The sequence below is a fragment of the Halichoeres trimaculatus genome, unplaced genomic scaffold (assembly GCF_033239565.1).
Source record: "Halichoeres trimaculatus isolate MK-OKI-2021-1 unplaced genomic scaffold, fHalTri1.1 fHalTri1_scaffold_17, whole genome shotgun sequence".
NCBI classification, from domain to species: domain Eukaryota; kingdom Metazoa; phylum Chordata; class Actinopteri; order Labriformes; family Labridae; genus Halichoeres; species Halichoeres trimaculatus.
In genome coordinates, this window is record NW_027437195.1 from 24,487,907 (window position 1) to 24,509,964 (window position 22,058).

The following is a 22,058-nucleotide window of genomic DNA, read 5'->3' on the forward strand; positions in this document are numbered from 1 at the left end:
GGCTAGTGGGCGGGTTTCATTTCAACAAGACAGACGAACTCAAACAGTCTCTATATTTTATTCAGTGTGGTTTATGTGGGAATATATACAACAGAGTATGATAGTCACATTGAAGAAAACACTACAACCATTTTCATTTTTTACATTATGACTTGATTGTTGTAAAATTACAACCACATTCTCTTTCGACTTAACTGGGTACATGTCGACTTAATTCTCAAATTCTCTCATTTTTTCTTCCATATGGCCCTAATTTTCTTCATACAAAATATATAAGCTGTTCTCCAAATTCTCTAAACCTTTCAAATGTGGAAAGCTACTGTAAAAGAGTTGCATGCTTAAATGTGTTTTTCATCATTTTCTAAACGATATGTTCAAGAACCTGCTGATCTTTTGCATGTGTTCTTTCCAGAATATTTTAAATTATTAAACCTCATACAAAATATTGCACACAAAGTCCTGGAAATGTGGTCTCAGCTGTGTTCCTACTCTTTATAAAGTATTTACATACTGGCAGTACTTTGATAACCTACAGACAGACTCTCCAGTATAAATTCTACTTGTTTCCTTGGAGTCATTTATCTAGTTTCTTTCTCTTTTGTTGTTCTCTCTGGTTAAATAACGTCTTTCTATCGTCATTCCTTTCTTACTAAAAAAACAACCTGAGATGTGTATCATAACCAGCTGCCTCATAGCATAAGTGAAACTTGAGATATTTGTACTTTCCCATACTTTATAAAGTGTCTATTGTCCTATTGTCCAAATAAAATGACAGTGATGTTGAAGCGTCTGGGTTTTAGAGGTTTCTATCTTGAAGTTGACATGTGTGAATTAGTTTTTATAGATATATATTATCATATTTAGCCCAGCATTTACTGAATACACTGGCACCTTTTAAAGGAAAAACACTGTAATGGCAAAAAAAAGCACTCATCGAAAATAGACAACTAAAAGATAACAATAGCTAATTCATTACAATGGTTAAGATGGGGTAACGTGCTTTTTGGATCGTTAAAAGAGTGGGTTCTTTGAGCCTATTCGTTCGCGTACAGCCCATCACTAATAAATAACTCCAGGAGATGGCAGTAATGCAACAGAATGTATGCCATACGGATGAACACCTATTGAAGAAGAAGAAGACAAGCTCAAAATCTCAAATCAGTTGCGGACGAAGCTGCCTGCATCATCCGCTGATTGAGCCAGGAACCGAACAGCAGAACCGGAGAAAAAATGGCGTTCACATTCGCGGCCTTTTGTTATATGCTTGCTCTGTTGCTCACAGCGGCACTTATCTTCTTCGCAATTTGGCATGTAAGTATGCATTCAGACGTCTTGAGGCACGACTGCTTGTCTGTGTCGCTAATTTAAGTGGGTGAAGCGAAGACAGGGCTAATGCTAGGCCAGCCTTGAGGCTACACAGCCGGGACATTTTCAGGTTTTACGTAGCTTGCCGTTGTTCTGGCGACGTCTGAACAAGACACTTTTTGATAACTCCATAGAAACTGCCGCACGCTCAGACTTCAGTGTACGCAACACAGAACGTAACCGTTACAGAATGAATGACACACGCCCAACCATTCCTAAAAGCTAACGTTAGCTGTCGATTAAATCACTTGTATAGGCAAATTTTCATCGTATTATTGCGTTTTCTCCACGTTTATAAACAACATTCTGATTATACGAACGTACATTAACTTGTCAGATCTGTATCTTTTTTGAATTATGAATCTTTCAGTTAGTTAGCATGCTCTGCTAGTGTTAGCGTGCATCAACGCACTGTTAGAATGATGTGTCAATCTTGAACGATCCGAGTCTTAGAGCCGGCTCCTTATTGACACGATTTTTTAGTAGTCTCTGTGCCCACACTGACAGCAGGTAAACACCTGCATATGTGAATTGTGGCAACATCCGTCTCCACAAACTCTAAATATTTACCAAAATAAGGCAGATATGACATGAAAATATAAACAGGATTAATTCATATTTTCGCAAAAACATTATTGTTTAATGTACTAGGATTGTCTCTGCTGTTCCTCTGTATATAGTTAAATTTTCATAAACAATATACGTACAATCAAAGATTAGTTCTTTTTATCTTATGTAGAGGTGTCTTTTGCAATAGAGTATATAAAGAAATCCTTATAAATAATAAACGTCCGATAAAATCTATGCTTTTTTGTTTGTAATTCATGGCACATTTTTCGCGTTAGTTTTTGGTATAAGGTTGTTTGAAGTTACATTAAATCTGACGATCCATTTGGGAGCTGAAGGAGCCAGCTCTTGTAATAGTGAGCGAGCCAAAAGAACCAGCTCACTAAAAAGAGCCAAAAGTCCCATCACTACTGTGTCCCTGCTGTCGCCAGTTCCCTCTGATTTACAGACGTGTCACACTTTCTCTTTCGTAATAATGCAAATTTTGAGGGGGTTGTTTGTCTGTCAGTTATGGATGTTCTGACAATACAAGAGAGATCCCTGAATATGTCAACTAATTTGCTGCATATATCACAGAATAACTTGTATGTATTGATTAAAAGAGAAATTGTGTTTTTTTTCAGTAGTACATAAATAATACAATAATAACAGTGCAAGATAAAGGGTTATATTACTAAGAAAAAAAAGTGGCATAAAAAAACATTATAATATTGAAACTGTGCAATTGAAACTGTGTAATTATTGATTGTCTGTACTGATTAACACTGCAATGGTTTGTCCCCCCCAGATAATAGCATTTGATGAGCTGAAGACAGATTACAAGAATCCTATAGATCAGTGTAACACTTTAAATCCGGTAAGTGACACCACGCTTCCTAATGCTCTTTCGTTGCCTCTTTGACTGCATGCAAAACGCTCTGTCTAAAGGTTTTTTCATTTATTTTAGGATAACTTTATCCGCCTACCTGTCTTTTTCAATCATTTCTCTGCACTGTTTTGCTAAATAACCTGCCTGTTATGAATTTAGTGATCTTGTCAGCTGTCAAACTCTCTAATGCCTTTTTTTGTTTTTCCTAATCTGCTTTTTTTTTTTTTTTTTTTTTTACACTTTTTTTTTTAACGGCAAAAAGACAGTTGAAAAGGTCAAAAAGATTAAAAGAGTCAAAATTGCATTGAAGGTTTGTACCAATCTTTAAAATGCCCGCTCAGTTCAACTCAAGTCTGCAGTCTTGTCATTTTGCACGGAGAAGTGTTTGCAAACGTCTTTTCAGTTAACTAATCTCAGACTTAAGGCGAGAGCTCAGCCTGGGATTAGACACCATGCCACCTGTGCTTCAGGTTTATTACTGTCTTGTAGAAAATTCCTTTTTTTTTTTGTTTTTGCGAGCATTTTTGACTGTTGTGAAACATATTTATTTGTTCTATGCTTCAAAAGCTTTAAGTGCGGCTTTAAGGGAATGAGCAACAAGTGATTCGTTGACTGCATGTTGAGGAAGGAGCCTCTGTCTGTGTGCGGTATTGGACAATATTCTGTCCTGAAATATATTTGTGTTATTGAATGTAGAGTGAGTGTAGCTGTTAACTGAAAAGACTTGCAAATGCTCAAAACATGCATGAATTTTATTACAACCTACCCTTTGTTTGCAAATAGTTGTATAGCTACTGCTACACATAACTCTCAGGAAACAAGTTTAAGTATGACGACTCGGTTTATGCAGGCCGTCCTTACAAAGCTGCTAGCATTGTGACGTCAAAGAAACACCTTGACTGTTTCCTTAATATATTTTGTGTTTAAATGACTGTCAGGTTCTGGGATTAAACAACCTCAAGCAATCAATCAATCAATCAATCAATCAAACTTTATTTATAAAGCACTTTTCATGCGCAACGCAAAGAGCTTGACAAAAGAAAACAAGAAAAAGTTATAATAATCATGAGTGACCTGATAACTCCCATAAACACACACATTAGTGTACAACCCCCCACCTCCATCCCATCAACCCACACCCCTAGAGCACAAGATGAACACAGTTTAATTAAGACCTGTGCAGATAACCTGAGGAACTGTGGAAATGCTATCTGGAGACCTTAATGAGGAAACACAGAAGGAAAAGCAAAATGTTAAACTTACAATAAGAAAATAAAACAACCAAATTAAAGGAAACAAATAAGATAATGAAATATTAAAAGACTAAAGTTGTTAAGGAGAAAATTATGTAAACCTAAAACCTCAAGATATAGGATAAGCTGAAAGTAGCAGTGCAGTAAACAAGAAGATAAATAATTACGTTGAAGCAGATAAAAAAATGAATATATTAAACTAAAAGATTAAGATTATATGCCTTTTAAGAAGAAGATCCAAACTCATTTAGATAAATGAATGAAAGTAAAACTCAGTTAAAAGCTCAATTTAAAAGGTAAGTTTTAAGTTTTCTTTTAAAAATATTTAAGCTCTGTGTAGCCCTCAGGTCTTCAGGCAGGTTGTGGGCCATAATATTTAAAAGCAGACAATAGGTCTGACTTATGACATAGTATTAAATTTCATACAGCCCCCAGCTTTCATCTAATAATGTCTTAATTACAGCACCGGAATTAATCATACTCTAAATGTCTCACAACACTACATTTGTACCGTGCATATGCTAATTGTATAAAGTTAAAGCTCTGTATGTTCTCTAACAAGCCTTGACTAAAATGTTAAAATGGTGCAGAGAAGACTAAAAAGGTGCGAAAAATGGTTTAGAACACAAGATAAGAAATATTAAAATGGGATTAAAATGTCGATTGCAGGTCAGAATAATCTGAATATGAAAAACAATCCCGATAACATCCAGATCCTGATCCTGCCAAAGAAAATCCTGACACAGTTTCCTCATATCGCCCCCTGCTGGAGAACATTTCCCTCAGTCAGAAAACTGATAGCTCATTATCTGGTATCAAGAGACATGACAGGGACAGGTGAGGTTTGATTTCATTAGTCAGTAACGATGCTCTTTCACACACTTAAACCCTGAAGGATGTTTCAGATGAGGTGTTTAGCTTATGTAGTTGAGCTTATAGCGCAGGTGATCGAGCTGAAATAAATTTCGAACATGTCACAATTTCCTCATCTTAATTCAGCACAAAGCTTTTGTATAAAAATGAGCTCAGTGTTGGCTCCAGCCTTCATCACCTGTGGTTCAGAACAGATGGCTGCAGAATCCCAACACGCTGCAGCTCAGCACTATTCAGAGCATCTGATTGGCTGCTGAATTCAGTAGTAGGAGGAGTAAACATAGTGAAAAGTGCAGGTTTGTCTGTCTCTGATCCTCTCGTCAGTGCTCTCTGCAGTTTTGACCGTGGCCCGTCTTTTTGCGTGTGGACCGTCAGCTCAGTGACTTGGCACATGTTTTGTGCTGTGATCAGTTGTTTTGTATTTGGCAGCACAGTGCAGGATTTCCACACATCCCCCTCCACTCCTCTCCTGCACCTTCCTCTCCCCTACACGCCCCTCACCTTTCCATCTGTGGGCCGTCCGTCGCCCCTCCCTCTGCGCCCTCTGCTCTTCTTTGAATGCATGGCTTCCATGTGGTGCCTCCATCTGCCCCTGTGAACCCCCGCACCAGCTCGAACTCTGTCGACCCGAAGCAGGCTGCTGCATCACAACACTGCTAGTGCTCACAGCATGGTCCTTCTCCAGCGTGTGAGGACGTGGGATGGTCTGTAGGTTTGCCCTCACTGCAGAACATGTTGAGATGAGCAAATAATCTGCAGAGCAAGTTGTTGATGGGTTTCCCTTTTCTATTTCTCAGATGTGATGATGCATGATGTGTAAGCAGGGTGGGAAATGAACCTTTTCTGTCTACTGGATTTCTACCAACATTTACCAGATTGACCATTAACACACAATGACTATTTTACACCAAAAAACTTCATAAATTTCTAATATTTAAGCAATTTCAAAGACAATCTTATGTTTTGAGACAGCCTCCCAACATTCAAACAACCCGTATGCAAACAGGCATTTTGATGACACTTACCCAAAACATGACGTGAGAGGAAAACATGCGAGCATTGTGAATAAGCCAGTGGTGCAATTCGCCACATGACTAAAAAAAGTCCCTCTTTTTCCTCGCTGATTATTGCGTGAAGTTTGAAAGACTAGCTCAACTTTTTCTGGAGTTTTTAAGCTTGTCGCTCCCCGTTTTGCAGGATTGATTTTTCACCCTGTTTGAGTCACAGATTCCATCAAACAAAGCACAATGCTTGTGACATTTTCTAAAAGCAGAGTTAAAATAAGCTCCTCACAGCAGCTCATTTGTATTTCAGTCCTGTCTTTGACTGTGTGAGGCCGACTGCAGTTTTTAGAAGACTAACTCTGTAAATAGCTCACCGTTCTGTCTCTGCTTTAGAGGCTTTGTATCTTTAAATCAAATCGTCTTCTGACCAGTTCGACACGTTTCTCCACACTTGACCTTCAATGTCAGGACAGATGAAAAGCTTACACATTTAGAGGAACAAAGTAGTTGGACTGGTTGTTTATCATGTTTCTGACCTCTTTAATTTATTTCTCTTCCAGCTGGTGCTCCCAGAGTATCTCATCCACTTCTTCTTCTGCGTGATGTTCTTCTGCGCAGCCGAGTGGCTCACCCTCTGTCTCAACCTGCCGCTGCTGGCTTATCATGTCTGGAGGTTTGTATCTCATGCTTTCACATTTCACCCAAAAACGCAAAAAAGTGCAGTGAAAAAAAATCACAATTTACACAAAAACATTGAGGGACTGAAAACACCCCTCCACAGACCAGAAGAAATGTTGTCAGCTGCTAATGAACAAAACAGAGGATAAGTGAAGAAGTGGTGCAGCAGATGCTCATTGTGTTGAAAGACGGCCAGATTCAGCAGCACAAACACTACACGATAGTCCACCATTGTCACTGTTGTTGTCCAGTTCGCACATGGCAACTGCACTTTAAAATGTCACCGTTAAGAAAAAACACCAATAACATTTGGCCTTGGATAATTTCCCCAGTGGTCTCAAGAAGAACTAGACAGAGCAGACTGTCTGCTACAGTTTGGTGTTAGTTGCAGGTTTGTACGATAATTTGTTACCTGACAGTGTTGAAAATTATGATAAGCCAGTACATATTCCATATTCCAGATCTTAGTATACAGAATATTGCCAGGATCTGAATCATACTTTTACATCTGTCAGAAATCATGGTGACCTTGTCTTGTATTGTTTTGCAAAGCAATCCAACCATTTATCGTGGAGTTATATACACATATGGTGAAAACAGCTGTATCTCGCAGTGATAAAAAATCCTTTAAAAAAAATCCTGGATCCAAACGCTGATCCAGATCACCTCCACATTTTAATCACTTCTTCCTTATCCCATTTCGAGTATTTCCTAAAAATTTCATCAGGATCCGTTTTTTACTTTTTGAGTTATATTCACAGACAAACTCTCCCAAAAACATAATCTCCTTGGCTGAGGTAATGACAGCTGTGTGTGAACCTTTTTCTGTCACAGTTTGGAGTAAAGGAAAATTTACACTAATCAAACACAGTTTGTCGTAATAAATAAAATCAAACTCGGTCTGACTTAACATAAAATGTCTTTCGCAGGTATATGAGCAGACCTGTGATGAGCTGTCCAGGACTCTACGACCCAACAACCATCATGAACGCCGACATCCTGGCATTCTGTCAAAAAGAGGGCTGGTGCAAACTGGCTTTCTACCTCCTGTCGTTCTTCTACTATCTCTACGGGTGAGGATGAGTCTGTGTTTTGACTTTTGTTGTGAAAGTTTAAGTTTTGTTTGACATTCAAACAGAAGAAAAAAAGTTGTTTTTTTACAGAACCTGACCGTAAGATTTAAGAGTTAGTAAATTAATGTATGTGGTAAGAAAAGAAAAGACACGAGTCAAATTGTTTAGAGGAAGTGATAAATGCTTTTAGTTGGATTCATCAATCTTTGAACAAAGCTAGAGTAGTTGTATCCAAGTGGCAGTACGAAAGTGCAGTACCTCAGGTGTCCACTTGAGGCTGGCACCAAAAATGACAGAAACCACACACACACCCATTCAAAAAGCTGATTTCACATCAGAAGTAAACATGCTTAAAGCCTGATACATAAAATCTGTTTTTTTTTTTCTCTTTGACAGGATGATTTATGTTCTGGTGAGCTCTTAAACCTGACGATGAAGGAGAAGGACCTGCATGTACAGTAGACGACCAGGCACTATGATCTTAGTGTTGGAACTCTGGACCTGCTGGAGAAGACGACCACTCAGCAACACTAGACGCCATTTCTAGCGGAACGAACTCTCGACTCCCCCCAAACACAGCGCAGAGTGTCATTTCGGAAACATTTAGCCTGTTTTCAGAGAATTTCTCGGTCTCGGCGTTCCTCTCATAGCACTATAGTACAAAATTTTACGGAACATGAGGACAAACCTGAACGGACGTGTTTCTTTTTCCTGTTTTTACTTTAAACTTTGTGGTGATTTATAATGCTTTGGGATTTAAATAAAGTTTTTCCATCTTGGTTCCCAACTTGAGTGTTTACAGGTTAGGTGAGACTTTTTCAGGTGTGCATTATCTGTGAGAATCTGAGCTGTGTGCTGAGCTGCTTTAGATTTGTCTGAGTTTTAAATTCTTTTGCTTTAAACAGCTGATTTATACCCGCTACATGATTTTATCATCAGTTGAAGAAAATGCAAACTCCACTTCTGCTTTTTCCCCTCAGGTGCATAAAACATGTCTCAACGGGAGCATCTTTTTGGACTTGGAGGGACAGATGTGTTCAGTGAGGGCTAAATGCATGAGTTATTATCACTGAGTGAAACATTGCACAGGGACAATCGTAGCGTGGTTGTCACATTTCCACACTATCTGATGGGTTTTTTCCAAACTTCAGACCTTTTTTATCATCATGTAACCCCGGTTTGAAACATCAGTGGCAGTATTGTTTTTGGAAGTGTGAACCAAGAGTAGACAGCAGTGTGTGTGTGTGTGTGTGGCCTGTGTTTCTGTAGATCTTTAGCAGATATCCAAAAGGTAGACTCAACAGTAAAATATTATGAAGCGATAAATTCTCCATTTTCAGCTTTCTGCGCTCAAGCTTTGGTAGGAAACTGCTGACGTGCCATACTGTTGATTGTACCTTTTTTTTTTTTTTAAATTCCTCACTGTGTTTTAGTTTTTCATCACCAAATATTCCACAGCATTAGAACTCCGATGTTTTTATTTATTCTATGTTTAAATTTACGTTGTAATGTCTCCAGGATATCAAGCACTCCTCGCAGTCAGGGGTCGTTTCCAGAATCAGATCTGGAAACTGATCCTTTTTGTTGAGGCCATTTAAATTCATCAGAGTATTTATCGCCATTTTCCAAATGTGTAAATCCATCAGGGAAAGGGGAGCTCATTTGTCAAGGATAGAATTTAATTTTTATGTATTAGATCCCCTCATGTCACATCTAGGCAATGACAACTTGAGTTTATTTGAATCTGAATAAAAAAATATCCCACTCTGTTACTGTGGACTGTGTGATGTTTTACCTTAAAGAGGCTGTGAGGAGTTTGAAAGTGATCTTGAAAAACTCTCCCTTCCAGACATATGCCTGATCGTAATCCACACTTTAAAATAAGATTAGCAGCACGATTGTTTCTAGTTCCAGGTTATTTTAAATCGCTACTTCTTGGTTTCCTGATCGGGTCAAGCAGGACTGGATTGATTTACAGCACGTCTAGGTCTCTATGGCAACACCATGCCGGCTGAGAAAGTTTTGTAGAAGAGATAAAACACAGATCTATGTTTTTTCTCTGCTGAAAATGATTTCTGTGACTAATTTTGTAGTGATGGTGGACACAGGAGACTAACTTTCGGACAGAAAAAGGACAGAAAATAAGAAAGCTACATGGGAGAGTGATACAGCCCGAGCTAAAGGCTAATTAGCCTTTAGCTCGGGCTACTAAACTACTTACAAACTGATGGTGTTTACTTGTTGTCACGTTGGCCTACAGATACGTGGGAGCACTTGTCTGCCGATAATGCTACCTAAAGCCAGCTGCTACATTTGCTTGATAATGCATTTAAAACCATAGAGCTATGTAACTGTACTGATAAATACCTTACCTCGCTGCGTTATATCCAGTAAAAAGTTGTCTTGAACAAAGAAAATTTGTTTCAATCCAATCTTCATTTAATTCCAAAACAAACACACACCTCACTAACACAAACTTTAAATGACTTTGTGATTGGTAAAACTGTTTCAGAAACCCTCTTACTTTAAATATAACAGGCTTCATCCTTTATAAAATATACCAACAACAGCCAGGCAGGATTTCCTCATCACGTCTTTTATTTGATTAAAATGAGGATGGAAATAAAGCAATATATTAGCGTATTCTGTTAAAGTGCAATAACGCCACACACACAATCAGGAAAGAATCACTCTGAAGAGATCGATATGTTTGCAGCTCAGGATCTGAAGAGGAAAGCAGCGATCACCGAGACACAGAGCGCTCTGTGGAGACCTCTCTGCTCTCTATGTAGGCTGAGTAACGTTCCCGAAACTCATGGAGGAAGTTGTATTGCTGTAGAAGAGAAAAGATGCAGAGGTGATAAGCTTTTAAAAACATAACGAGAAAAGAGAATCCAATGCATAATGTAAGTATTTGACCCCATTAACGAAGCTTCTCACAATCTAGTTAAAAAATATCTTTGTTCTGGGCGCTTAACACAATCTTCAGTGCACTGTCTGCCTGAAACTTGGAATTTGTGTCGTCTTTTTAAAGAGGTGCTATCATGCATTTTTCATATTTTACAAACAAATATTAAGTTGTAATGTTGGATGCCAATACTGAATGTGGATACAATTTCAGACACTCAGGTAAAGGTGTATTGAAGTAATTTCAGAATGAGAGTACAAAGTTAAAAAATTCCTGAGATTTCCTCAAACAGTGACATCACCATCACCAACTGACAAATCTTCTTAAGTGGAAAAATTTACCTTTTTTAAAAAGATAGAGTTCTAGAACATCTTGATGTTTTTAAAGAGACAGTAACTGAAATGTAGCATTCTGAACTGAGGGATTTAAAGATGCCAGGATGAGATGAGTAAAGATTTTTTTGAGCTGTAACTCACAAAAAGCTTTGTCAGAGCTACTGAAGGGACAATACAAAGTCTAAAAAATTAGCAGTCAAATATAAGTAGTAGTTTAGAAGTAAACTCCCACCTTCACTGTTTGTATCGCTCCTCCTCCTCGATGCTCTCGCAGAAGTTCGATCGCTTTATTTGCCGTCATTGTCAAAGAGAGCTGAAGCAGCAGGCAGGCAGCGACTGGAGCAGCAGAAAACACGAGACGGATCAGACTTACAGAGATTTAACCTTTAACATGACCTGACACAGAGAACCTTTAAATGATGAGGAAAGTATTCTTACTTAATCCAGAGCGTCCCAGGCCTCCGTAACAGCTGAGGGGAAAGGAAAGAAGAGCAAAAATCTCATCAGATGCTAAAAGCTGAATGTGAAATGAGAGATGTCTCGAGGGGAGCTGTGTCACAGAAAACGAAGGTCTCTGAGGTGAGAAGGATTCAGGTTTTCCTAGGCTGTGTGCCGCTTTAAAGAGGTTTAAAAATACCCCGAATGTGAACAAAGACTTTATCTGTCCTGGAAATTTAGGCCTATTTTTAACCTTCTCTCATCTGAATGAAAGGATTTCTAAGTTTAAAAACAGCCACTTTTCTTTTTTCCTTTTTTGTTAACCTTTTCAGGTCCTAAGTATTCGTCATTTGTGATGTTTGTCTGTTTCATAGCCGTCTTAAAGCTACTTAAAAAAGCTTTAAACACCTGAAACCGTCTGATCAGACTTTGAGAGGACTTTATCCTCCCAGACCCCTGGACAAAACTCTGCATAAAGTTAAGCCAGTCATGCTTTAGCACTATTTATGATCTTATTCTTTCACTCACTGGATCACAGTCCTCTTGTTGGTCTCCAGGCTGACCTGCAGCTCCTCCAGGATCTGACAGCACTGCTCCAGCTCGGGGGCATCTCCATCTGGAAAGGGCCAGTGATGAACGGTGAAGCCTCGCAGGCGGTACGCCTCCAGCAGGGAGGGGACTCTGTATTTATTGAGTTCTCCTCTGGTGCAGAAAACAAACACCTCCTGCACACCCTGATTCTGCAGCTCCTCTGTCAACAAGACAGAAACAAAGATATCAAGACAAACAAGGGATAACAACCACCATACTGCTGGATAATTTAGATCTACTTACCAACATCTCTTTCCAGACTCCTGCGGATATCTTTGTATCTGCAACCTAAATCAGACCTTTTATCAGATGCACAAGCCCTTTAATGATTTAAAAACAGTTGAAAGCAATAAACTTACCTGGTAGTGCACAAATCCCAAGAAACTGTGAGCACTCCACTATGGATAGGGGTAACCTAAAAGCCCCAAAACATGAAACAGTCATAAACACAAGGATAACAATTTTAAACTTTTACCATCATAATAAGACATGAGTTCATATTGTCACCAGGCTATAAACAGCCACAAAGGATGTCAATCATCACTCCACATCAGCTGTAATTCATAATAAATTCAGAAAAAAAAACTCTAGCATCTCTCAAAAAGTATTTCTGTTTGCCGAAGTTAAAAGACAAACTCGAGACTTACCAGGAGATGTTTAGAGGAGTCAGCTGCTCCTCTCCAACCTCCTCGTCTTCAGATGAGGAGTCAAATTCATTCGTCCTCATCGTCTCAGCACAGCTGAAAGAGTTTTACATACTTAGGAGAGACTTGGTTTTCTTTACACAGCAATAAAAAGTGTATATCCATGAGGCTCAGCTGAAATGAGTTAGAAAATACCAGCTTATCTGCAAAAATCTACCATTGTTGGGAATTACTATGTAAAAATACATGGGTGTGGCAGAAACCTGTAAATGGCCACACCTAAAACACATTGACATGCTGATACAAACAAAAATAAAAAAATAAAATAAATAAAAAATCACAAACGTAAACAATTGTTACATTCTCTCTCTCTCTTTTTAAAAATAGCTATTTTCTCTTCTTCTTTTTTTGTTAGTTGTTGTTTTGGCTGAACCAAATTAGATGGTATTCTTAAGGCATTGTTATTTTATTATAATACTTATTATATCATATTTCTCATAATGTTATTGTTGGGGTATCTTTTGTGTAACTTAAGGTCTCACAGCTCTGTATTACATGTGTTTGAACAGGTTACAGTCAGGTACGTTGGTCTTTTAAAGAAGCTCACGTGTCAGTGCACTATGCTACAAACTCACCTGTCACCTATGAATTAAACATGACAAAGCCAGGCTAGCAGTTAGCATTTTCCCCGGTATAAAGGGGATTGTAAGGCTAAAATACTGAACTCGTATAACATGCGATTGCACAAGCATTAAACGACACTACGTCGGTGTTTGTCCGTATGAAAGTTTCTGACAGATGCACCAAACAGAAGCTAACGCTAGCTATCTCTAGCTCTTACGTCGAACATAAAGTATATTCAAATCAAACCTTATAGTTACTATTTTCGGAATAGGACAAAAAGCAGTTAAATAACCCATTTCGTCGATAACACGCTTTGTTTTTCGACAGTTTTTTAGAAATCTCACCGTTCTCGCTCTCCTCCTGTCGCCTGTTTTGACAGCTCCGTCAGCTGCTGCTTCGATTTGAAAACTACCAGCAGATATCAGCCAATCAGATTTATGGCTTGTTCTTGAACCACGCCCCTCTCCACAACAGCGCATGCGTGTGTGTGCTCCATTTAAAGGTTGAGCTTGCTTACACGGGCGGGGTCAAGGAGATGCTCGAGGACACCTCTCGTACGAGCGCCTTGAATTTCGAAGTAGTTGGACGGTTTTAGAATCCTAGAGGTAAACTGTCGATAAAATAGAGTTATTGTTATGTTTCCACATGTAAAACTATGTTTGCTTTAATAAACTTTTGTGATATGTGGATAAATTAATCAAACCTACACGAATATTTTAATGAAAGTCATATTTCAAACATCAAGGCTAAAAGTCTTCTTCTACTTTATTTCGGAAATATTTCACAGCTTTTTAACAAAATCCAAATAATTACTTTCTCAAATCTCTAATTTTCTTACCTGGGATTCTTTTGTCAGGCCTTTATTTTGTACTTTTCTTTTATTCTGATTATCTTTAAAGCTACCATGAGGATATTGAGGGTTTTATGGAACACGCTGAAATTGATACTCTTGTTACTTTATAGCCTAAAATATCAGACAAAACCATCAGCAGAAAGATTAAATTTCTCTATGTTGTTAATTTTAATGTCTGAAAACAATGTCAGGGGGTAGATGTGGCCTTACATTTACCAGCATAAACTTCCAGTTAGTGATACGTTTGAGCAATATGAGAATTTTTACGCAGAAAAACATTTACTAAACTTTTTGGGGGGACCAATTTAATAAATCAATATGAGTTTATACTTCATCCATAGGGGGGCACCAAAACTGACACCAGCAGGAAATTTCTCACAGGAGCTTTAAAATGTTGAGAATTAATTAAAATATTACTTGGACCAGGAAAATGTACTTAGACTCACAACAATCCACAATTTTTTAGAATTTTCTCAAATCGGAAAAAAGACAAAAAAATAAAATAAAATAAGATAAAATATATGCACAAGGCGAAATCAGTGGGTAATAATCAAAGCAATAGTTTCACAGTGATATCTTCATGGTTCATCATGTACCTGACTCATTAACAGTAAATCACAGAGCTGCTCTCTGCGCGTCACGCGGGACATCTGCTGTCTGCACGGAGCAGCACACGGAGCAGCACGAGACCACCGCCTTCAGGCACTGCAAATGACGAAAACAAGTTTATTTACCGCAAAAGAGGGAAACTGGAGGAAGAGGATAAGCCACAAGTGTTATTATACAGGAATCACTTTTCATTTTTTCAGATGTCTGGAGAGGCAACACTGAAAAGCTTTGACTAAGGTGAGCAAGAGATTCTTCTGCAAGACACATTTCACTTAAAGACTCATTGTTTACCTGTGATACTGCTAAATTCTTTCATTTAGATTACACTTGGTTTGTGTTTCTTTAATTTATCAAAAGAAGCTTTTATTCATAAATTATTGTTTTGCAACCTTTGATAAATATGTGAATTCTGCTCAGTTTAAGTCAAGAAACAGTGATATAAAAATGACCTTTTCTGAAATTAGACAAAAGACGTTTTATATGATGCATTTGTTTTTGTTTTGTTTTTTTAAATAAGGCTATACCGTTTTCAGATATATTTGTTTTGTATTTGATTTTGCTGATCCGTGCCTGTCCTTCTGTCAGCAGACCTATAAGGAGGAATCTTGGCTCCTGCAGCCGTTTTCCCTGCAGGGCTGAGCTCTTTGGCTGGCTCGCCACTTCCTTAGCAGAGGGGCTGCTGGCAGGGGCAACATCTGAGCAGGTACAACAAACAAATACAAATACAAGAAGTGGAGTAATTTCACCTGGCTGGAATAGGTATTTCAGCCCTTCTTGTTAATTAAAAGGTTTAAGTGCACGAGGGAATATCTTATTGGAAGCAGAATATCTGTTTTTTAAGCATAGAAAACAAAACAGATGAGACTCTGTGCTGATTTTGTTTTGTGGGAGGGTAAAGAAGGGGTTAAAGTTTCACTGTGCTGGAAAACAGGTTGACTTCCCCTCTCTGTCTCTTTTGTGTAAATGCAACACTATCTCAGGTTTGAAGGGCAGAGTGAATCCCACACAAAGACAGCATGCTCTCTGCATGGAGGCTTTCTGTCTCTTTATCATGCATCAGTTAGAAACATGAAACAGGTCGTGCTGGCTGTGTATTTTTTTGCACATTAATGTCTGAGTGTTTGCAAACTGCTTTGTTTGTGTGTTTCTCTGCAGGTCATGAAGCCCCAAGAGGCCGAGCTTGTTACGGAAATCTCAAAGGTACGCTGCAGCTTTTCTCATTAACCTATCTGGTTTCTTAAAGAGATAAATCCCCCTAAATTAAAATCTTGGATTACTTGTTTATCTGCTGTAAATGGTGAATAAATTGCTTGCTGCTTCAGGTGAGTATTTTTGATCTGTTTTTGATCTGTTTTTGTTCTTGCTTCAGTTACAATGCATGGTGTCAGAGCTGAAGACCGGCTTCACCAGCGCTCTCCTGGAGCTCAGTCAGATCCAGCATGGAGACACGTACCTGAGGGAGGAGCTGGAGGAGAACAGGAGGAGCTGCCAGAAAAAAGCTCATCGTCTGGAGGCTCTGGTGGAGTCACTGAGGGTGAGCCGAATCAAACATCGACCACAGTGTGCTTGCATTTCAATTCCAAGCAGTATCATAGTTTCTCAGAGTATCTTTGGCTGATCTTTAGAGACAGGTTTTGAGCCACTAATATTTAAATAAATAAAAAAATAAATAAATAAATAAATAGATAAATAATTCATCCATTTTCTGAACCACTTATCCTGTGCAGGGTCAGGGGATAATAATAATAAAAAATGATAATAATAATAATAATAATAATAATAATAATAATAATAATAATAATAATAATAATTGTAGTAGTAGTAGTAATAATAATAATAATAATAATAATAATAATAATTATAAATGATAATAGATAAATAAATGAATTCATAAATAGATAAAAAATAGTAATTATAATGATTATAATAATAATAATAATAATAATAATAAATATTAGTAATAATAATGATGATAATAATGATGATAATAATCCCCTTACAGTTTATACTGATGGTAAAATGCTGCAAAGATTGGCCTTTTTGAATGGGTGTATATGTAGTGTCCGGAACTTTTGGGGCCGGCCTCCAGTGGACATTTAAGGAACTGCAGTCCTTAGCATTTCTGCATCTGCTTCATTCCTTACAGCCCAATGATTGATAATACTCTTGTGTTCCTGCAGGAGGAGCTTGGAGTGATGCAATGTCAGATCTTACAGCTGTACAGCAACAAACAGAGACCCCTGCAGGATGTTAAGAGCACAGCAACCAAACAGAGAGAGAGGTAAACACTGTTTTTCTTGTCACCAGATGTGTGAGAGTGAAGGATATTTGTTTTCTTATTATTGTTGATACTTTTGAAGGCAAACAGCCAATAGTTACTCATTAAACCAGCTGTTAACAGTAATGAGTAGACTGCAGAAGCTGCTGTTAACCTGCAGAGAAACATTTCACCATCTGTCTGCAGCAGCAATCCTGCAGACTCTTCGCGTGAGCGGAGTCAGTGCGAGTGTCCATCTGCCTCCTCCGCCTTTCTGTCCAGAGGAAAACTGCTGCTGCACTGCTTCCTGCAGGGACTCAAAGCAGGGTTAAGTGAGGGCACAGGTGAGGAGTTTACCTGGTAGTCCACAGCTGATTCATTGAGATATAAACATAACAGCTGAAAAGATCAACGCTCTTTTCTTCTGTTCAGATGCTCGACATCAGGTGGCGATGCAGCTTCTGCACTCTGAGTGGGAGTATGTGTCCACTTTGAATCAGCTGTATGATAAATACAAGAGTCTGCCTGCTCACCAGATGTGTATGGAGCCACAGTAAGTGCCGGAAACTTTACATAGCTTAACCAGAGGAGAAATATAAACTCAGAAGTCTGTTTTTTTGTGTTGTGCAGCCAGACGTATGTGAAGTTTGTGGAGCAGCTGCTGCAGAGACATCTGCTCTTCAGGAACACCCTGCAGGAGAGACTTTCTGCTGAACACTGGAAATCTCTGGTTGGAGACATCCTGGTGCAGCTCATTGGACAGAATGATGTGAGTTGATTCTCTGTAACAACTAAAAAGTTTGGTCTGATTGTTACAGGAGCTGACAGCTGCTCTCTTTTTGGATTTTTCCAGACGACGTTTTCAGACATGTACCTTGGGTACACGACCACTCTGGCCTCTTTCCTCTCTCTGGAGTTCAACAGACTGAATCATCCTGAGAAGAGCAATAAAATGCAGGTTTGTGAAGTGACAGATTCAGGGACCCCGGTTAATGGTTGGAGGGAAAAAGAAAAAAGATCAACAAATCAGAATCAGTTTTTGTTGTTTTCCTATTTTTTTTATTTTATTTTATTTTTTTTTATTTTCTTATTTTGTTGTTTACCTGACTTTTGTTGTAATTTCGTTGTGCTTTCCGCTTCATCTTTCTTTTTCTGTCTCTTTTTTGGTGTTGCCCCACTTATCTTTTGCTTTTGAGTCTGATTTTTTTTATTTTACTTTTGTAGTCTGCTTTTTAAAATGTTTTGTTTCCTTTTTTGTTTTGTTTACTTTCTTAAAATATTCTTTTTTATTTTTTGTTGTGTTTTCCAGTTTCTCAAATTTTCTTTTTGTGTTGTTCCATTTTATCCTTTGCTCTTTGTGTTGTTTTGTTTTCCTTATTAGTTTCTTCTCATTTTTTTTTCATTTTCTGTTGGTGCTTTTTTATTTTTTATTTTTTTATTATTATCTTTATTTGTTTAATCTGTGTTGTTGTCATTTTTTAATTGCAGTTTTCTGTTTTTTTTTCTTATTTAATTAATATTGTGTTTTCTTTTTTGTCTTTTGTTTGTTGATGTGCTCTGTACTTGTTATGCTTCCTTTTAAAAAAAAAACCAAAACACTTTTTTCTCTGTATTTTTTCTTGTCTTGTCCCAAATGATCCTTTGTTTATGGAAGAGGATTATGGCCACTTTAAAAAAAAATGTATTTCCACATTTTTTTAATTAGTATTTTTTTTCCCTCAGAATTCTGACTTTTTTCAGAAATCTGAGATTAAAGGTCAGAATTATGTTTTTTTTCCATTGGCCCTAATCCTCTTCCATATTTGTTGTATTTTCTTTTCTGTCACTTTTTCTTTTCGTAATTGTCTTTGATTTAATTTAATTTTAATTCCTCCTTTAATCAATTTAATTTAATTCCTTAATTTTAATTTTCTGTTATGTTTTCTTTTTGAAGAGATTTATTATTTGCTTTATACATTTTTTAAATTTGTTGTTATGTTTTGCACTTCAGGACCACCATATATCAGAGACAGACAAAATACTCTTGTGTTTGGAACACTTTGATCATGACTGATCAGGATCTATTTGCTCACCAGTATTAAATTGTAGCTCATCTGGTCTGTTACAGTATTCCTAAAATATCTCATCTCTCCTTTACATTATTCACTCATCATTCACGTGAGTAACAGCATTTCTGTTTCCATCGAGCAGAGCGGACAGATGGAGAGGGAGGAGATGAAACTGCTCTCTCTGCTGTTGGCGCCTGTATCTAGAGTCCACAGCTACCTGAGTCACATCCAGGTGAGTCAGCAACTCGGTGAGGTCACTTTGTATCCTAAAGTGCACTTTGTGCACGAATAGTCTGAACACTGAAGGGCTTTTTTTCTCCAAATGATGGAAGTAATGTTTTTTTCTGACTGAACCTGCAGAACTTGTTGCAGTGGACGGGTAAAGATCACCCTGACTGCAGCCTCCTGCTGGGAACCGAACGAGCACTGAGGAGTGTTTTATCCAGCTGTCACACCATCCTGGAGGAGGACGTCCGATGGGAGGAGGTAGAAGGAGCTGATCAAAGGTGAGAGGGCATGGATTATCAGGTTGCTGCAATTTACACCAAACCATATTTTTTTTCATTCATTAATTCCATGATAAAAAACTTTAAACCTGTTCTCTGCAGCTGCTCTGGTGCCATGGCATCTGGATCATCTGCAAACTGTTGCAGAAGGAGCCAGCAGACCAGAGAGTCTCAGCAAGAGTCCAGTGCTTCAGCTCAGAGGTATGTGTCACCCTCTGCTGGCTGCAGGCAGAACTACAAGAAAGAGCACCAGCAAATAAAAAGTCGAGCTTAGAAAGTTACACACTGCCTTTTTTAGCTCATAAAGTGAAAAATAAACCTCAACATGCTGTTGTGAGGGAAACAAGCCAGATTCTGATGCTCTGAAAATACCTTAAAAGTATAATTTTTTTGAGAACTAAGCACTCAAAATCTGAAAAGATAAGGAGGTAAGGAAATGTCAGTTGTGATATTCAGTCTGTAAACTCTGACTGTCGCTGATCTCCTCTCAGAGATCACCAGCAGGCTGCCGGCCTCACAAATGGGGTGGACAACTGTCACTCGATGCGTCTGGAGTGCTGGTCCTGCAGCCCTGTGAGGAGGAAGGGCTGTGGAAGAGATCAGATGATCCAGAACCAGCCAGCCCGGGACTGTGGACACGCCTACTGCTCCCTCCTCACCCCTGACGCCGCAGGATGGGGGGAAAACAGTGACTCAGGTCAGGGCACCTTCAGCCACCAAACGGGGAAGGGAACCAGCGAACAAGAGGCATCTCACACCAACCAAAGCCTGGAGGACTGTGAGACGGACCCAGACGACACCTCGGCCTTCGACTACTCCTCGGTGACCTCCTGCAGCCCTGACGGCACGCTGCGCAGGGAGATGTGCAGCAACAGCGGGGAGGACGAGGAGGAGGACAGCCAGGTGCCGGTGCTCCTGAAGCCGTCATACAGCCAGCAGCAGCAGCAGAGGGAGACCCCCAGGGAGAGGACGGTGTGTCTGAGGTGGCAGATCCCCAGACTGACCCCACACCCTCCTCTGAGGAACACCGCAGGGCCGTGTGCAGAGGGGGCCACGCCGTGCCTTGTCAGCTCCTACGGGAAGAGGCTGGTCAGTGTCAGGAAGGGGTCTCCACCTCTCCATCCAAAAAGTGCCTTCAGGCCCATCTGGGACGACCCGTCCAAACAGGTAGATCCTTTAAAAGTTAAACTTTGATGCCCTCTAGTGGTTACTTGAGGTGCTTGAGGATTTTGCAGACAACATGACTTCTGTAAATTTTAAATGTGCATCACTTCATGTCTTTTAGGCTGATTCAGCTCCAGAGAGAGACAACAGACAAGGCTTCATCCCAATTCAAGCAGCAGCGAGGCAGAGCTTTCAAAACTTCAACCCAACCCGAGAAAACCTGAGGTCAGACCCACTTATATTATGACTGGAAGATCAGACACGAAATTCTTATAAATGCTGAACTCATCAGGGTTTTTTTTTTAACCTTTGCCTCTCTGCAGACCTGGCCTGTCTCAGCAGCGAGGTGCTAACCATGCAGGGACCATGAACAGCGGAGGATTGTGGGATGACAGTGAGGACAGCGAGGGACCCTGCAGCACTGTTTGAACCCCTCTGACACAGAGACCAGAAAACCAGCAGCAAAAACTCTCACACACAAATCTCTGTTGGGAGTTTTTTTTTTTTAAAGTTTGTCACTGAAAGGCTCACAGGAACACCCACACATGAACAACAAATCATTAAACAGCTGAATTTTTCAGTATTTTCTGTTCACTCTTGAGTTTTGGCCCACTCAGGTATCTAGGGACAAATCTGAGGTGGTTGCATCCTATCTACACTACAAGACCTGGGACTTGGCACACAAAAGAGCTATGCAGTTGCCCTCAGATTACTGTTACGATACTTGCAACGAGCTTTGGAGTCTTTGGAGGGGCAACCCAAAATTTTTAATTCTCACGTTCCTTTCTGTATAGTTTTTTAGTATTTTACACATTTTGGCATGATGCTGTCTCTAAACACCAAGTCCAAGCTTGAGAACAGAGACCTTCAGGCTGGAGCACCTCGGTGTAGCTTGGTTGAATTCTTAATACCATTTGAAATAGACACTTGATTAACCAATGAATATCACTAACTGCTGATGTCAAGACAGATTCTCATTTCAAACTAAATAAAATAATGATGTGAGTGCAAGGACACAATTTATTGAAATTTGTTTTTTTCTTATCTTTGGCAAAATAATGGCAGCTATCTTGTTAATATTCTGTTTTGAAAATTTGCGTACCCCCCACCAAAACCTTTAAAAAATGTTTTGCAAAGCGGCCCAAAAGAGTTGATAATATAGAAAACAAAACACTAAAAAAGCTCTTAAATAAATATTAAGCTGGCATGTTGGCAATAAATGTGCAGTTAAATGAGTCCATCCACAGAATTAAAATCTGTATTTTCTTCCAGATTCCATATTTTTAACATTTCTTTTTTTGTGATTTTTGCAAGTTTATTACATTTCTTTTTTTAATTTTGCAAATTATTAATTTTCATATTTCTTTTTTTGTTTTTGGACTTTTTTGGAAACACAAATT

General features: G+C 38.9%; 3 protein-coding genes across 6 annotated transcripts; 2 read left to right on the top strand and 1 right to left on the bottom strand.

Annotated features, from left to right (window-relative positions):
* Window positions 1-1,102: 1,102 nt before the first annotated feature.
* On the top strand, window positions 1,103-9,088 carry cnih1 (cornichon family member 1). Of its 2 annotated transcripts, XM_074692649.1 has the most exons (6): window positions 1,103-1,311; window positions 2,720-2,788; window positions 3,063-3,110; window positions 6,491-6,603; window positions 7,538-7,681; window positions 8,078-9,088. In XM_074692649.1, the coding sequence occupies exons 1-6, from the start codon at window positions 1,231-1,233 to the stop codon at window positions 8,103-8,105; spliced, it is 483 nt and encodes a 160-aa protein (XP_074548750.1). In that variant the 5' UTR covers window positions 1,103-1,230; the 3' UTR covers window positions 8,106-9,088. The 2 variants fall into 2 exon arrangements, with proteins under 2 accessions (XP_074548750.1, XP_074548751.1); XM_074692650.1 differs by lacking the exon at window positions 3,063-3,110 and having other exon boundaries at window positions 1,111-1,311.
* Window positions 9,089-10,254: 1,166 nt separating this feature from the next.
* Window positions 10,255-13,636, bottom strand: cdkn3 (cyclin dependent kinase inhibitor 3). Its single transcript, XM_074692397.1, has 8 exons — window positions 13,566-13,636; window positions 12,601-12,693; window positions 12,313-12,368; window positions 12,197-12,241; window positions 11,891-12,113; window positions 11,363-11,394; window positions 11,157-11,260; window positions 10,255-10,514 (listed from the first exon to the last, which is right to left on the bottom strand). Exons 2-8 carry the CDS (start codon window positions 12,678-12,680, stop codon window positions 10,425-10,427), a joined length of 630 nt encoding a protein of 209 aa, XP_074548498.1. The 5' UTR covers window positions 12,681-12,693; window positions 13,566-13,636; the 3' UTR covers window positions 10,255-10,424.
* Window positions 13,637-14,643: 1,007 nt separating this feature from the next.
* LOC141806602 (uncharacterized) lies at window positions 14,644-21,149 on the top strand. 3 transcript variants are annotated; one of them, XM_074692210.1, is made up of 15 exons: window positions 14,644-14,920; window positions 15,272-15,386; window positions 15,839-15,883; window positions 16,053-16,217; window positions 16,864-16,964; window positions 17,151-17,284; window positions 17,373-17,493; window positions 17,571-17,709; window positions 17,794-17,898; window positions 19,131-19,220; window positions 19,349-19,494; window positions 19,597-19,695; window positions 19,986-20,661; window positions 20,780-20,883; window positions 20,982-21,149. In XM_074692210.1, exons 3-15 carry the CDS (start codon window positions 15,842-15,844, stop codon window positions 21,085-21,087), a joined length of 2,028 nt encoding a protein of 675 aa, XP_074548311.1. In that variant the 5' UTR covers window positions 14,644-14,920; window positions 15,272-15,386; window positions 15,839-15,841; the 3' UTR covers window positions 21,088-21,149. The 3 variants fall into 3 exon arrangements, with proteins under 3 accessions (XP_074548311.1, XP_074548310.1, XP_074548309.1); XM_074692209.1 differs by having other exon boundaries at window positions 14,645-14,920; window positions 15,269-15,386; window positions 17,148-17,284; XM_074692208.1 differs by having other exon boundaries at window positions 14,645-14,920; window positions 17,148-17,284.
* Window positions 21,150-22,058: the final 909 nt, after the last annotated feature.

Excerpts from the sequence above, each read along its gene's own strand:
- cnih1 (XM_074692649.1), top strand. The coding sequence starts at position 1,231 with ATGGCGTTCACATTCGCGGCCTTTTGTTATATGCTTGCTCTGTTGCTC. Across the intron at positions 2,789-3,062 it reads AGTGTAACACTTTAAATCCG|ACAGTTGAAAAGGTCAAAAA; the intron begins GTAAGTGACACC and ends AACGGCAAAAAG. Across the intron at positions 7,682-8,077 it reads TTCTTCTACTATCTCTACGG|GATGATTTATGTTCTGGTGA; the intron begins GTGAGGATGAGT and ends TCTCTTTGACAG.
- cdkn3 (XM_074692397.1), bottom strand. The coding sequence starts at position 12,680 with ATGAGGACGAATGAATTTGACTCCTCATCTGAAGACGAGGAGGTTGGA. Across the intron at positions 11,395-11,890 it reads AACAAGAGGACTGTGATCCA|CTGTTACGGAGGCCTGGGAC; the intron begins GTGAGTGAAAGA and ends CTTTCCCCTCAG. Across the intron at positions 11,261-11,362 it reads CCTGGGACGCTCTGGATTAA|TCGCTGCCTGCCTGCTGCTT; the intron begins GTAAGAATACTT and ends CTGCTGCTCCAG.
- LOC141806602 (XM_074692209.1), top strand. The coding sequence starts at position 15,842 with ATGAAGCCCCAAGAGGCCGAGCTTGTTACGGAAATCTCAAAG. Across the intron at positions 16,218-16,863 it reads CTCTGGTGGAGTCACTGAGG|GAGGAGCTTGGAGTGATGCA; the intron begins GTGAGCCGAATC and ends GTGTTCCTGCAG. Across the intron at positions 17,494-17,570 it reads CAGATGTGTATGGAGCCACA|CCAGACGTATGTGAAGTTTG; the intron begins GTAAGTGCCGGA and ends TGTGTTGTGCAG.